A 17,224-nucleotide genomic window follows, 5' to 3' on the forward strand; every position below is an offset into this window, starting at 1 on the left:
GTGGTTATCCATCCAAAAAACTGAATGCAGTGCAGAAACACATTTCAGCTGATTAGTGCTAAGTAAAGCCTAATAAAATTAGAGAATAGAAATTGACTCTCCAACGTTGAAGCATAAACATGTGGTGCATCACACAGAAGGGCTAATATCTGTGCGATTAAATCAAGGCAGGCCTAAAACTCCTCTATCCAGAGGAAAAGAATTACCCTATGTAGAGATGTTATGAATGGGGAAAGTGTAAACATGCTTTTTAATGCTGTAAGGTTGGTTGACTTTACACTGAAGTCTACAGAGATTGACTTGCTTTTGGAGCGAGCCTCAAGTGGCCACTGGAGTAAATACAGTTTTTGGTAATTCAGTCTCCACTTGGTCTGGATCCCTTTTTTTTTCTTGGAAGAAAAGTGATGTCCTCAGAAAAGCACAGTAATAAATATAGTGTGATAATACAATATTAAATAATATAATAACATACACATGGTATACTGCACTTTTGTGCTCATTAGAGTTTCCAGACAAAACATTTTCAAGATTTAGTACAAAAAAAGGGTTGGCCCAATGTGTCCCATTCACCATTTTCCTTCACTATGCCGAGGTGAATTAAAAACAAAGGCTATGTTATGTGTAGTTCTTTATTTCAACCACTGAGTAGAAAGAGACATATTTAGGGTTATTGCCAGACTCAAAATGCCAAATTGTTAACGGGCAGCCATATTTTCTAACACACATTTATCGAGCGGGTCTTTCAACAGTTCATATTAATGTAACTTGAATTTTACTTAATACGATTTCAAGTAGGCCACCATGGGTTACCTATGACTGGTCTTTTGTCCCCATTATACCATCTCTTTGAAATCAAAGTTCCTGCAGGTGAGCTAAAATATTTAATCACTCATTGTTGTTTTCCAGGTCTGGGCTCCATGTGAGAATATGAACCCCGTGTACTGACCTCTTAAACATAATACAGTTTTGTTATGCTTCCAACTAAACATTGTCACATGACACTATGCAACCACACTGATAGAAATCATGCCACGCAAGCTTGGTTACTATGGTTACTCAAAGCTCTGGATTCATATTGGTAGAAAACACCAAAGAAATTGCATTTAGCTCACATAGGACCCAAAAAACATAAAAAAATAAGAGTCAGACAGTGGAGCAAATACTGTTAAATAGATGATTTCTTTAATAAAAGACATTAGAGCGTGACATTCAGTTATAAACTCAAATGATATTGCTTCAGTAGCATACAGTACAGAGCTTAACTGGACCAGTGTGAATTATAATCTGACACCAGCATGTCACCAAACAACCCACTCATCCGGAGAACACATGGGTCTTCTGTCTTCAGCTTGTTGGTCTACATTCAAACCACTTCAGAACAGTTAAAGTAAACTATGTACACACAATCCACCCTCCACGGTGAGCACAGATGGATGAACTACACAAGCACTAGCTAATAGGCATGAACAGTGAAACTACAGAGATGAGAGGAAAGGGGATGTGTGTACAGGACATGCGACAGGAAGGGAGTAAGCCAGGTTTGGGCAGGCTGAGGAGTGCTTTGATAGGAGAGCCAGAGATGTTGGGCCATGCAGAAAAGGGCATCTTATAACAGCCCCATAATTTGTGCATCCTTATTCGTATCCACTGCTATCTTAGAGCAGGATTTAGATTTAAGCTTAAATCAAACTTTGAATTTACTGCAGTAGGCTTCACTCACTTAGGCCCAAAGCAGTTCTGGGAGCCTGAAGCTACATCTAATATAAAGAGATTATATTCTAGAGAGGTATGCTGTGGGGTGGGATGGTGTAATTAGTAGTAATAAATGAGGCGATGAAATAGATATTTGTAATATCTATGGGCACAGAGAGCGAGAGGAATTTGTGCATGTGTGTGTGCCCAGAGGTCTGTGTGGGGAGGTGAGGGATCAGTGTCTACTTGGACAGCTTGATGGGTGGGGGCACCTTGATGTCCTGTCCTCTCTCCAGTCTCTTCTCACACTCAATTAGGTAGTTGACGCCATCAACCACTGTCTGCACCAGCTGGACCTGAGAGGATGAACATGCCACATTTTAGTAATAAAAGTGAACAGGAAAGTGCACAGAACATAAAAAGTAGACACTATTTTTGCAATAAGGAAGAGTAATTTTATCAAGGTCAAAGCCAAGTGACATTTGTGTTTGGTAAGCCACACAAGACAGAAATTATTAACATGACCAGAAAACATTTGTATCTTAAAGCAAATAAAATAGTGAAAGCCTAATACAGGGTACTTCTAACAGCTTTTTCTTTGAATGCTGTCAGAGGCTGAAGATACAAAACAGTCTGCAGCTATAAACAAACCCTTCACAACCAAAATGCCACCTACCAAATAAGGATGAGCAGATATAAATACAAGCAGCCTGTACTCTTGTTGATTCTGTCTTATGGCTCAGTTAAGACGCAGAATGTGTGCCTCCTCTAGTGCTAAGTACAGCCCACCTCAAAAACAGGCACTTCTCAAATCTTCACAGGGGCTGATGTATAACACACAACCCAGAAATATCTATATATTTTCACAGCAGGACGATGCAACAGTGGTTAGAACGGTCACCTCGCATCAAGAAGGACCTGGGTTTGAATCCTATGTCTGTGTTGCTTCTCTCTAGGTATTCAGGCTTCTTCCCATAGTCCAAAGACATTAGGTTAGTATGTGGTTCCAAAGTGGCTGTGAGCATGAATTTGTTTGTCTCTGTGTTCTCACCCTATGCAGCTGGGATAGCTTCAGCCTGTCCTGATAGATAGTTTCTATTCTGTTGTGTCACACAGCAGTGTCCTCACAGTGGTGTCATGTCTGTGTCAAATTACAACCTGCTGAGGGCCTAAAAACTAACAAGAAACTTTCAAGTACCCGCAGAACTGTTTGTTTGTTTTTTTTTAATTAAAATGAGGATTACTAAATATTTATTTTATTTAGTATTTCTAAATTCTGTATTTTATATCATATTAATTCAACAACAACAATACTTAGACACATCTATGGTATCAGTTTCAAAATCGTACGTCGCCTTGGTCTCATGTTATCTCATTCATAAGCTTTTCTGAAAACCTGACCTTTGACCTTGTCCAAGGCTCAGTCGAAGCACCCGTGGTATGAACTTCAAACTCCTATGTGGCCTTGTTTTTGTGTTATCACACTAATGAACTTGCGTCTAATTCTCCGTCAGCCTTTTATGAGGGGTAAAAAGCATCGAGTTAATTTTACTTCCTCAGACTTCTGCACAGGTTTGTGATTTTAATGTTTATTTTATTTGCATTATAAGGTGACCTTGAGTGTTTTAAAAGGCACCAACATATCAGACTGAAATCTGTATTTGTTAACATGGGCTTAAAGAGGAACACCTCCTTGTAGTCCTCCTGCACTTTTCCCCAGCTGCTCACAATTCTCTCATTCCTCCATCCTTATTCAGATTTTCTCTTTCCTTAACTCACTGACTCCACCCTTGGAGGTCAGCTTCCAAGCCTTTCAATAATCAGACAATATTTTAAAGAAAGAAAATTAGATGAGTGATTCTTAATCTGTACCAAACTGAAGGCTAATTTGTACACTGCACTTCACCCAGAAACAACAAAGAGCCCCCGCCTCCTCTGATGTCATCAGAATAAAACACACAACCATGCACTCACCACAATAGAGAGCTCCTCTATTGTACTGTACCCATGTGACGCTGAGGCCAAGGACATAACGGAGACAGATTACATGTACAGGCCAAACAAGAAGCTTCTCTTATGCTTTTGCAGTTGTGAAAAATAGCTCCAGCTATACTTACTTGGAGTACTAACTGTACTCCAAATAATCCAACTCACCAAATATTTGTTTAGCAACAGTTTACATTGTGCTCATATTTTCTAGGTAACACGGTTAAGATGGTTAGCTTTTTTTTAGCCTCACTGAGAAAGCATTGTCTTTGCTTATCCCGGGATAATTTATCGAGGTATTTGTGGTTAATGAACAACACCTGGAAAAACGGCTTGACAGGTAATATCTGCGGTGTACTTAAAGGTTAGGGACGTAGCCACACACTTCATTTACCCTACCTCAGACTGTCCCAGGCGGTCTAGGTTGGAGATGTCAAATACACCACCCACAGCTGCAGTATCCACACCGCCTGTCCCTCGCTTCTGCAGACGCAGGTTGTCCAGGATCTTACTGAAGCGAGGATCCTGGGATGAAGCAGAAAGGTGTTATTTCACGCCGTTTCAAATCACCAACCACAATATTATTAAGGGTGAATTAATCTAAAGATTCCTTTTGTAGACTTGAGAAAAGAATTGATGATGTTCACAAAGCAGACGATGGATAGCCAAAGTTATCAAAGGTGTTTTAAAGTGTCAAGAAGAGTGAAGTATCATCAACAAATTCACAGAGAGCAACACAGCGCAGAACAAGCCTTGCAGAGGTAGGAAGTGAAAGATTTCAAAGACTCTGGAAAGAAGAACAAGAGAGATGTGTCTAAAAACCCCAGAAAAACTCCCAAGACATGAATGAATGACTTAGCCAAGTCAGGAACTGTAGTCTCAAAGAAGACAATCGCTAGAACCATGCACAGGAAACTTAATTCTGGAGAAGAGAACGCCATCCCCACAGTGAAACACACAGATGGGAGTATTATGCTGTGGGAAGTGGGAATCTTGTCAAGGTGGAAGGAAACATGAAGAAAGAAGATTTTGCAAGAAAACTTCAAGTAGTAATTGCTTGTGGATCGTTGCGTTGTCTTCCAACTTGACAACGACCCAAAACATGTCGCTCCTGCTGAAGAACTACCTCCAGAAGACCAAAGTGAAGGGTATTGACTGGCTTGCTCAAAGCCCTGACTTTATTCCCATTAAAAATCTGTAATGAACTGAAGACCAAGATCGGTGGAAGAAGACCATCAAATCTAGAGGAGCTTGAGAGATTCATCAAAGAACAGTTGTTTGGGATTGCTCAGGAGACATGTGAGACTTGTGGAAAACTACAACAAAAAGTGGAGGCTGTTATTGAGCAAAAAAAGGTACACATCAGACAACGAGTTAATAATTTTTGATAGTTTTTGTTTTTTGTGAACAAAATGAATAATGTAACATAATGAAGATGTGCTAAAATGTCCTGAGTCTGTTTAACGGCACTCGGGAAATCCTTGCTAGCTTAATTTTAAAAAGCCACACACAGTGCAAATCTTGTGCTTTAAATGTGACCCCAAAACCCAATAAAACACATGTATGGAAACAAACGTATGGAGTTTCTTTACAAACATTAAACTCACCTTGCTCAGCAGGGGCAGCTTGACGTGGACACCGGCCCTCAGTCCTGTGCCCAGGTTTGAGGGGCAGGTAAGGACGTAACCAAGCCTCTCGTTCCACATAAATTCCCAGCCTCTCTCCTGGATCAGACGCTCCACCTAACAGAGGAATATGGAGTCCAACAAGACAGTGAGTTTGTTTCACTCCCAGACTGCAATAACTGCCACACCTTTGAGTTTTCATATTTTGTGGCTGACAAGAAAAGAATAGCGAGTTGCTCAACTTCTATAACTGTTCAATGAACTCTGGTGGGAGTGGAATGACAGATAACCCAGTGCTAATGTAGAGCCAAGGACTGCTGTTCAGGGCCCTCACACATTTAGTACATAAAAGCCCCAGATGTTGTATTGCTTGTCTTTAGTGCTTTCTCAAAAGGGGAATTTGGCCTGCTTTTGGATAAACAGTTTATCCCAAAAAGTTGATTGTATTCATCTGGACATGGTGTTTTCAGTGGGGGAAACGTTTTGTTTCAGCTCGCTGTCTGACTTCTTCAGTCTCAGCTGACTGCAGGTTTCTCCAACCTTATAAAAAGTACCTCTGCAGACTGACTGAAACTAGCACCACTGGCAAACAACATGCTGTGAGATCAGTTTCTTGATGATTAATATGGAAATTGTCATGACCATTGATCAACAACCACTGATCAATGGCCATGAGTACCATTCACAGAGTTGAGGAATGGCTGGAATCACAGCATTGTAAGATGGTGAAATAAGTACCCTTAGGCCCCCCTGCTTCATTCAGAGATGGTCGTTCCCTTTTCACGTAAATCTCCCCACTCAGTGTTCCTCCCTGTTCAGGATGTGTAAACCCTCATTATGGGAACATATACTTCCTGGACAGGATGACATGTACATCCTCTTTCCTTACCTGGGCGAATGAGTATGCATCAGGACATAAACAGTTTATGTTTGCCCAACCATTTTTGGGCATCTGTCAACATGTGAAGTCAAAGTCTAGTGTAAGCAGTTTTTTCCATTCTGTAACCATTCTCTACAGTGATGCTTTTAGACTGTATTAATTATCTTGCCAGGTTTATTAAATCCATAAAGCCATCAAACTGCAGCAGACCCACAGTTTACCATTATCAAATTTAATATCCAATACTTTTATTAAATCACACACAGCCAACATCGTGCAGTGTATCAGATTTGCTGGCAGTAATTTCTTATGGTCCAGGATCACATTTGCACAGAGATCACAACGGAGAAAAACACCATGCCTGCTCAACTCCCCAAATTCTCTATTTAGTTCTTTTCTCCTTAAGCTGTTTCAAATTATCCCCTTGCATACACAAACACAGTCTTACCTCCTTCAGGCCTCTGCAGAACCTCTCAAAGACTCTCTTCATGTTTCCTCCCTTCTCCATAGAGATGACTCTTGTGTGATCCTCCTCATTGACCCAAATCAGGAATGTCTTCTCAATGTTGTGCCTGCGCATAGATTAAGGACATAGATTATACAGTATTCATGTTTGTGGTTGATGGTTGCCCAGTTTCTGTAATTGCACTAGCATATAAAACAGAAGTGGACAGACTATAGACAGTAAAAAAAAACAAAAACCCCAAATGGTTATGGGCTGGAAAATAAAGCCGATCCAGATGTGCCTTAACCCTGCATTCTACCTGAAGGCCTCCAAACTATGATAGCTATGGTTGTAAAGAAGACCTTTGGTCCTATAGACATTTATAGGAAAACAGCCTTCAGTCTTGACCTCTTTAAACACTTTCCTGACGAGTTTATGGCCTCATTCACTCTTAATCAGACGGAATAAAATATTGAGTCTATTTTATAAAGTTTGAACATGCTATGTTTCAAATTGGAGAATTATCTGACCATTATTACGATTATCTAATTATCTGAACCCTCACCCCTAAGTCTTTTACTACCGCTTTGTCAAGGTTTCAATGAAAGACTAAAGAAAGCAGACATGTTATTAAACAGATAAAAGAAAGTAAAGTCTACCTGATAAAGAGTCAAGCCTGTCAGTGATACAAACAAGTGTTTATTCACATTAATATTTATACTTCTGAAGATATAACCACGACTGCACAGATGCATGTTCCTATTCCAGACTGAAGACTGTCTAAAGCTATTACAAAGTGCACACTGATTGTACTCCGGAGAATATATATTCTATATACTAATGTTCAGTACCAACTATACATGACCTACTGTACACGTCACTTCAAGAAAAGACTCCCTCATAGAAAGGCTCACACAGTATGAGTCATTAGAAGTGCCAACTTTTCATGCATAATGTTATAAAATTTTAAGTCAACGCATAAGACTACTGTGAGGTAGTCTTTTCTCTGTGCTTATTACCTTAATGGTGGCAGACATTTAAAAAGGGTAGGGAGAGAGAGAAGGAGAATACAGTGATGCAATAAAAAGGAAGAAAAAGAACACGGAACAGAAGCAAAAAAGGATTAAAAAATAAGCAAAACGATTCACAGCAGAGCTGAACATAAGGTTAGTGAAAAAAAGAAAAGATCAGAGAGCCAGAAAAAGAGAAAGCTGAGCTCCTGAAAGAAGAGATGATGAAGGAATGACGTGAAGGTGAATTATTAAGGAGAGCTGAGGACAGGTTGGCTGATACGGCTGGCAGAGGGAGAGAGGAGGGAGGCTGGTGATTGATTTTGGCTGGCTGACACGTTGCACTGGGTTATTCCTGAGTACATGCTGAAACTCAGTGCTGAGGGAGCATTTTCCGCATTGCTAATACACCTCCACCAAGGATCAGTGACGGAGAAACGCCAAAAACAAAGACAAAAAAAGGCCCTTCTTTATTTAGAAAACTGTTAAATATGAAAACTAATCATTAAGGACTAAAAGAGTGGCCTCACTTGGGAGAAACACGTTACATAACTGTTTGTATGACCCACTTCCAGTTTGTAGCAGTAAAGAAAAACGTTAATTAAATATCATAGTGGGTCACCTCCAAACACTGCATCACTGTCATCCCTCAGAAAAGAAGAAAATGTTATTCTTAAATATAAATACAAGATTAGTCAACCATCAGCAGCGCCTTGTGTAAATCCAGTACACAGCAATGATCTAAATCAGGGGTAAAAAACATAAGGACCACAGGCCAGAATCGCAGCGGCAAAGACGCCGTCCGGCCCACTAGACCCCCCTAGATAATGTGAAATAGGGCAATCTTCTTTGAAACAACTGTATTTCAATACATTCTGCAGCTTTTCTGCCTGATAAAGTCCAATCATACTACACCAAAGTAATTAAAGATCAGACAAAAAAGATCAAATGGCAGAAAAATTCTGTTCTGTGTATCTCCTATACAAATTTCTGTTTTTTACAGTGGATGCACAGAGGGGAAAAAAGGGTATTCTCTGTGAATTAACAAAAACTTTCTGTTTTGTAATTAGACGGCATTCTGTGCAATGAGATAATAAAACTTTCACTATTGTTTAACACATTTACTTTTTATTTCAGTTTAAGCCCATAGAGTCCCGCTGGCAGATGTTTTTCATTTACTACAGCAGCATTTCTTTATCATGTAGAAAAAGTGAGATATACTGTTGTTGCACTTCTTTTTTGGTATATTATGATAGCTCAGAGATTAAATGTGTAGTTAAACGTCTTTATTCTGACAGAAAGGGGAGTTTCACTGTTCTGGTCCACCTCAGGTCAAAGTGGGACATGTTATTTGGCCCATAATATAAAACAGGTTTGACCTCTCTGACCTACATGAACCTTTACCAAGGTATTTAGGATCTCTTTATTTCTGGAATTAACAGATGAAGAAGTTTTGTTTACCAGCCTTATCCACTTACCAAATACCACGGGCATCTGGCCAGTCACGAGCCATCCCTGCACACGTGAGGAGGGGGGACACCGGCTTGTCAAACAAGAAGTGGTCCTGTTGGAAATACAGAAAAAAGGATGATTTATACTCAGCTAAGTCCAGAGTGTTTGTTGGTAAAGAAAACAAAATGGGATCAAGAAATTAGAACTAATTACAAATATAAACAACATCAGAACATTAGAAATAATATCTTCAATCAACTCAATAACCTTAACCCAACATTCAATCAAGAGTTCTTGCTGCTATTTCCATCACTAAAATGCATGCTGGGAGCCATTAACAATGAGGTAGACCTGAGAATTCAATACTCTGATCTTTTCTCATTGTGAGGAGAAAAATGCTGTGTCAACCACAACACGCCCACTCCTGCTTATATGTGATAAAATTCTCTTTATTTTTTCTTCTTGTAGGTCACGTAGTGGAATTGTAATCACATCAACAGCAGGCTAAACATAACAAAGAAACATTAAGCTGATGGCCCAGAGTTTTCTGGTTAAGTGTGCTAAAAAATTCCAGCTTATAAATATGTGATCAACTGACGGATCGTTTCTTTCAGGCTAACTATATGAAGTACAAAAATGAGAGAATGCATCCTCTGCCAAGGCCAAGTATCAGTTTTGCAATTTTAGTCTGGATCTGCACCAAAATGAAATGGGTTATTCTTTTGCTTCGTCTTTCTGCCAAGTTTGATGCAATTCTATTGGTAAGTACACTTGCTAAAAGACAAGCAAACAGACAATGGCACTGAAAATATATCTTTCCTTATAGAACACCTGTAAAATGTAGTAAATAAAATATAATGCTTTAGTATAACTTTGGTTTCCAATGTGAAATTGTATACATTAACTTACAGGATGTTTTTTCTAAGACAAATATACAAATAATTAAATGAGAGCAGAGGTAGCTAAAACTTGACTTTTTCCAAATGCAAATTCCAAATGAGTCAACAGCACGACGTCATCACTCACATCAATGAGCTGTTGCTGCTCCTTTTCTGTCATTTGGGTGAGACTGTAGTACTTCCCTGTTAGGTCACCCTTCAGGCCAGACAGGGCATCCACCACCACTCTCTCCACCTCCCTGCGCTCTGCCCTGGTGCAGGCGGGTGGCAGGCTCAGGCCGCGGATGCTGCGGCCTGTCCTCACCCTGGACGACAACACATATCGCTCATCGAAATGACCTGACTGGATCTGAATCAAAGATGGGGGAGGTTTAAGGCTACCTGTGCAGGTAAATCAGATCATATAATGTATTTAAAAAAAAAAACAGTGAAAGAAATAAGAGGTGAGGAGGAGGAAGAATTTTATACTTCTCTAGACTGGTTATTGTAGTATATAAAGAGAGCTAGAAATCTAACTAGGCACTTTGCCTTCACAATTTAAACGTACATATTTAGAGTAAAATGAGTAGTTCTTAATTTTTTGATGCTTTTTGCAAATTTTGCTTTCAAATACCCAGCCCACGGAGTAAAATACTACTTCAGGCACTGTCAGTGTTAGTAATACCTTGCTAGAATCCAGATCAGTGGGGTGCTTCATGACGCGGGGGTCATAGCCATTGTGCCTTTCCTTGATCACAGGGTCCAAAAGGTCTGCAAATACCTAAACCAGAAAAAGGAATAAAGAATACTCAGACATTGCATGTATAAGGTTTACTAATGAGTTCATTTTAAAAGTCTATTTTTTCCACCTTTAAATATTTATTATTGCTCATTTAAAATAAGCAACAATGAAAAGGAATAATTAAAAAAGATTTTTCTTATGCCTGGTCTGGAGTGATTGATAAGCCAAGTAGAGCGAACAATTAGGGTCATTTATTAGTGAAATTGAGTCACATGAATTATTGAGTTGATAAAGTTAAAGTAATATAATCATTGTTATTTTGTTGTCATTTGTTGATAAAGCAGGTAATACATTTTCCAAAATGCATGTTGCAGTTGATTAGCTTGTTCGAATCAGTTTATGTTCACTAGCATTAATTACCATAAAACAAGCTCTAAACAGTAACTTAAGCACATTTTTACAGCACCTGATATGCCTTTAAGTCTGATCGGCCCATTTACAGCACAGTCAGTAAAATATTTGAATTGCTGCGTTATTTCTGACCATTTGATAAAGAAAAATATACAATACACTTGGATACCTAACATCACTCAACTAACTAGTGGAAGAGGGGATTTCCTCTATGAGAATAAATCTAATCGGTACTTCAGTAGTGAGGCATGGTAGAGGCAGCATCACCCTTTGAAGGTGAGAGCGGGGAGAAAACTCAGAGAAGATGCTAGGAGGAATGGAGCCAAATGCACAGAAGCTTTTAAAGAAAATCTAATCCAGAGTGCAAGCAACCTGAGACCAACAATGGATCAATTTTCACAACAACAGCCAAGAGAATGCTGGATTGGTTTCAAGACAAGTCTCTGACTGTCCTTGAGAGACCCAGCCTAAACTCAGACTTTAACCCCCCCAAATCTTTGAAGAGACCCAACGGTGGCTCAAAGCTGATGACAAGGCTTAAAAAGATCTAGAAGGAAAAACTGGACACACTGCACATGTGCATGTGTGAAAGGTTGTTACACTTAAAACTATATCTGCCGTAAATGGGGAGAAAAGATGATTTCAGAGACTTTGAACATTGGTGCAATACGGGCTGAGTATTTCAGGAACTACTAGGATGTTCCCCCCAACCATCGCTACGGTTTTTAGAGAATGGCGTGAAAAAAGAAAATATCCAGTGAACAGCAGTTCTCTGAGTGAAAGTACTTTGTTGATGTTGGTAATGATGAGGATAATGGCCAGACTGCCTTGACCTGGTAGTAAGGCAACAGTAACTCAAATAACCACTCTTTAAAAGCAGATGAGCATCTCTCAACACGTCCAACCTTTGGTAAATGGCCTGTATTTGTATAGCACTTTACTTAGTCCCTATGGACCCCAAAGCGCTTTACAAGTTCAGTCATCCACCCATTCACACACTGGTAATGGTAAGCTACATTGGGGCGCCACCGGGCTCTCTGACCACCACCAGTAGGCAACGGGTGAAGTGTCTTGCCCAAGGACCGAGACCGAGACTGTCGGAGCCGGGGCTCGAACCGATTCCGTCTTCCGATTACAAGACGAACTGCCAACTCTTGAGCCATGATCACACCTTTGAAGCAGATGGGCCGCAGCAGCACAAGACCAACCCAGGTGCTACTTCTTTCAGATAAGAAAAGGAAATTGAGGCTATGATTCACACAGGCTCACCAAACTGGAGATATTTTCTTTGACACACTTTGAGCCCCTGAGTACCAACTGATGATCATTTAAACACCACAGGCTACTTGAGTATTAATGGTGACCACGTTCATCTCTTTATGATCCATCTTATGATGGATCATTTCAGGTGGATAACATGCTACATCACAAACCGCAGATCATTTCGAACCTGAACTCAAATGGCCTCCACAGTTACCAGATCCCAATCCTATCAGTCTCTTAAGTCCGAAGTCATGAACCGTTTCCGGGTCCAAACTGTCTAAACTCTCTTACCGTTAATAAAATGATTAGTGTGCTCCCAGGTGTTACAAGAAAGTTTAACATCCAACCATCCATGAAAAATAGAATTTCTGAAGTTCAACCGAGTTAGAAGGTAGCAAGATGTTAGATCACTGGTTTCCATCTAAACATTATACACCATGTTCTGAATGAGGAATTTTGGAAAAACTAAAACAAACAGCTCTGCTATCACTTCACATTAAATGAAGATAGAAAACTAGCAAATAGTTAGCTGATGGGCTGTAGTTCCATTGTAAGGTTTTAAACTGCAGCAGATGAATAGTACTACAGTGAGGTCAACAAGTATTTGTTCACAAATAAATTGTTCAAAAATCATATAATGTGATTTCCGGATTGTTCTTTTTAGATTCTGTCTCTCACAGTCTCTCTGTCTCTATGCTGAAAATTGTAGACCAAGACTGAGTAAGAGAACTTGCAAAATGACAGGGTGATCAAATACTTATTGACCTCACTGTAATAAAAACCCACAGAGCCCAACAGTGATCTCTCATTATTTTTAGGGGTTTGTTAAGATTAAACAGAACAAGATACAAAGCCCTGCAACATGTTAACGATACAACAGTATCAGTAGGAGTTTGGACCTGGAAGCAGGGTTTACACGTCATCACTTAATAACCAGAAAGAGCACTTGTGCGGTCTGATGAAATGGGAGTTGCACAATATGGATGCGTAGCAACAAATCTACGCGATCGTGGCTCAAGAGTTGGGTGTTCGTCTTGTAATCGGAAGGTTGCCGGTTCGAGCCCCGGCTCGGACAGTCTCGGTCGTTGTGTCCTTGGGCAAGACACTTCACCTACCGCCTACTGGTGATGGCCAGAGGGGCCGATGGCGCAATATGGCAGCCTCGCTTCTGTCAGTCTGCCCCAGGGCAGCTGTGGCTACAACTGTAGCTGCCTCCACCAGTGTATGAATGTGAGAGTGAATGAATAGTGGAATTGTAAAGCGCTTTGAGGGGTCCCGAAAAGCGCTATATAAATGCAATCCATTATTATTATTATTATCTACTGCAACTCTGTGATCCCATCATATCAATATGGACCAAGCTTTGAGAAATGTTTTCAGCACCTTGTTTAATCTGTGAACTAAGACTAAGAATTCTGAAGGCAAAAAGGGATCCAACACAGTACTAGGAAGGTGTGGATATTTTTGCAGTGCAATCTTCTAGCCAACATTTTATGACTGAAAAAAGTGGAAGGGTCTGAAATATCCTAAAAAGACTCTGTCTCTGAACATTGAGTAACTACTTTACCAGAAGTCACTGACATTCTGTTGTGTTACAGTAACGCCATACCCTGAAGTGTTCAAAAGAAACTCCCACACATGTCAAAAGCTGGGAGTATATGATACATTGCAAAGGTATGTATTCATATTGTTTAAGGAAAATGCTTACACAATCACAAGTAACAGAAATGTCTAATGGTTGACCTGCAACCTTCAGCATTACAGATTAAACACTCATTATTCTCCTGATCCATAATTAATATCACATTCAAAGACACACACACTGCTGTCAGCAGTTCCAAGATATTTCTGTAGCTTCTAAATGAAGTAGGCAATTAAAATGAAAATGTACTGAAGTATCCTCATTTTAGATATTGAGACATCCCAAAAGACATGTCCCAGCTAAAAACCCTGCCTCAGTGACACTGTAATACTCTGTGTATGCATGTGTGAATGTCACAAAACATACTTGATAATGAGGGTGGGAACACTAACAGGGTAGTGAAGACCCGAGGACATACGTCCCGATGACAGCTGCATATGCAAGTACATAATAATGAGTCTTCTTCCGCATAAGGAAGGATTCTCTGTTACCTTGTGATTCTTTCTAAAACCTATTAGACCCAAAACCCTGTTTTTGTATGCAGAAGGAAGCCTGTATGTCGAAAAGTTACTATGACGTCTGACCTCATAAGACTCCTCGTCCCCTGCCACCATGCCAACGGTCTTGATGAAGGGGTGCCCAGGGTTGTCCACGCCCGTCTGGATGGCCTCGTCCAGTGTGAAACCATTGGGAGTGGCCCTATCACACAGCTTAGCATAGATTGCAGGTGTGAGGTTACTGGCCATGCAGTTGTTGTGTTTGCGCAGGTCTGGGAACTCCGCACTGCACAAACACAAATGAAAGATTATATGTGAATGTGCTGCTATTGGAGAGAGAGAAAAATTACAGGAGTGTAGGCGATGGTTTACTTTTTGCCCTTGGAGCAGGGGCACAATGAGTGACTCACTCAAGGAACTGTTTTTCATTGCACGTACGCAAGTGACTGGTGTGTCAACCTGTGACTTTCTGCTAATACAACACCCTGCCGGCTAACAAAACACCACTAATGTAAGACACAGAAGGACATGAGCATTGTACTATAAAACATGGCACAGCGGCACCATTAATCTGCATTCTTTGGTTAATGTTCAACTATTCATGAGATGGTAAAAGTGCCATTTATTTCATGATGATAGAGGATGCAGAATTAGATTAGACACTACAAGCTTTTCAAATGAACATTTAGGCTTTCACAGACGCTAATGGGAAAAAAAGAAAATGCTGTGAAAGACCAGCAAAAATTTATACTTGCTGCCAAGAAGTCTGAAAGATTAGCACTGCCGTAGAAGCACAAATTAACGTGTGTGTTTTTGTTACACTTTGTCTCAAAGCATAGGGCTAAGACATCAAAAATAAAAAACGTTCACAAACTCATCTTTATCATAGACAATCAATCCTTTAGACTTTCCAGCAAATTCAACTTTATGTTCCAGAATTGTTTTGTGTATGTGTATATATTTTTTATGGCATAGCGCAAAAATGAAACAGGCAAATGTTTTCTAAATTTATTGTTAAACCATTTTTTACATCATTTTTATTGGACAAAAACCAGGTTCCGTAATAGTAGTCTGTGTCTGTGGAGTAAATGTGTAACTGTATGTTCAGAACCATTTACTAGAAAAATTATTTGTCGATCAAATGTCCTTGGATTAAAAAACAAAGACAAGCATGTTTTCTTTATTGCAATAATCTGACAGATATTTATTCCTCTGTAAGGGATGATCTGGCTAGAGCCCTATTGTATGTGGAAGCAATGCCAACATCTGTCTACAGTTTTTGCCAACACACCACGACCACCTACTGCACCATTACTGCAAGGTTTCAACCATAATCACTAGCTACTTCTAATTTGAAAACTTTGGGACCATCACTTAAAAAGGATTATGATTTTTACTTTTAAAAAATGGGTCGAAATATTAGTAAATGATATAGTCCAGGTGATTTTCCACATTCTATTTAAATATAATTAAATATTCCCATTTCATGCGGGCCACCCCACTGAACCAATCTTGTTAACGCCCCTGCTGCAGGAGCTCTTTAGGTGTGACCACTTGTATAACAGTGGGCAGGGTTTTATATCAGAATACCAGTAATCATTTACTAACCTATATATGGTGTATGTGGTGCATTTTTAATGCATGCAGGCGTGCACTGGGACACGTACGCACCCCGCCTCGGCCTCTCCGAGTCTTTTGATCCCGCCAGTATCCATGTATAACAATGGGTGCATGCATGAAACCTATATTTATGCGCTAAACCATCTGCTCTGCAGGCTGGTGCAAGGAGCACAATTATAGCTGAAGGAAGCAGAGATTTGAGACATAAGGTTGCATACGTGCGATGGTTATGAGCGATATTAAATCTAATTTTACTTCACGTAAAAAGCATCACTGAACCAAGTATTTTTGCAAGGACGTTAGGATTGTGCGTGATCCCTATATGCTGCCTCTTGCACGATTAATTTTAATTATGTTGATGCAAACAATGATATTAATAACATATTAATATTTCACAAAAAACTAAAAAATAATATAAAACATAGCATTCGCGCTGCTTTACTAATAACTAATAATCTGTGCATTACATCACAAAATATGTGATAAAGTTATGCTAAATGCTTCTAAAAATAATGGCTACATTTGTGTGTAGTTGTAGTATTGAAAAAAAAAACGTTACCTCGCTGGGTACCTCCTGCGAACAGGCACTCCGGCGCTAACATGTTCCCGGTGGAGGAGAAATCCAGCCGTTACCGAGCCTCCCACCAAAGTCAGGATCCCGATGTGTCGTTTGGAGGAAAGGATTCTCGAGAAACTGCTTGCCATTTTTTATCCTCCTTGTATTTGGGTTTTGAAAAAAATGAGAAAGGTCTTTTTTTTTCACGGCCACGGGGAAGGAGGGTCAGGTGGACGGGAGTGTCGGTAAAGAAGTGCCCGTGATGGAATGGAAAGGAGTACGATTGAGAAGCAGCGACGTCAAGATGGAGGAATACACGGCGAGAACGGAAATTCAGCTGCATCTTCAAAATAAAAGCACAAGATTAAAACGCCTAATGTTCCTCCTGCAAATGAGGACACACAACCTTCACCCCCAAATGTGACTTTATCATTTTTTCACAGTATATTTAATTTACTCTAGCCTAATTTACTCTAATTTTTATCAAATGTATAGTAATTATACCTTTTTTTTTCAAGGAGCAAC

General features: G+C 39.9%; 1 protein-coding gene across 1 annotated transcript; it reads right to left on the reverse strand.

Moving 5' to 3' along the window:
* Nucleotides 1-1,160: 1,160 nt before the first annotated feature.
* On the reverse strand, nucleotides 1,161-17,024 carry LOC147325109 (creatine kinase U-type, mitochondrial-like). Its single transcript, XM_086299420.1, has 9 exons — nucleotides 16,703-17,024; nucleotides 14,611-14,809; nucleotides 10,654-10,749; nucleotides 10,117-10,338; nucleotides 9,117-9,202; nucleotides 6,632-6,755; nucleotides 5,286-5,420; nucleotides 4,078-4,203; nucleotides 1,161-2,048 (listed from the first exon to the last, which is right to left on the reverse strand). Exons 1-9 carry the CDS (start codon nucleotides 16,846-16,848, stop codon nucleotides 1,935-1,937), a joined length of 1,248 nt encoding a protein of 415 aa, XP_086155546.1. The 5' UTR covers nucleotides 16,849-17,024; the 3' UTR covers nucleotides 1,161-1,934.
* Between the last annotated feature and the right edge of the window lie 200 nt (nucleotides 17,025-17,224).

This window comes from Aulonocara sp. 'chitande type north' Nkhata Bay, linkage group LG7 (assembly GCF_057382095.1).
Source record: "Aulonocara sp. 'chitande type north' Nkhata Bay isolate Kocher_YH1m ecotype deep benthic linkage group LG7, A_spYH_male_GT1.1, whole genome shotgun sequence".
In the NCBI taxonomy this organism is placed as follows: Eukaryota; Metazoa; Chordata; class Actinopteri; order Cichliformes; family Cichlidae; genus Aulonocara; species Aulonocara sp. 'chitande type north' Nkhata Bay.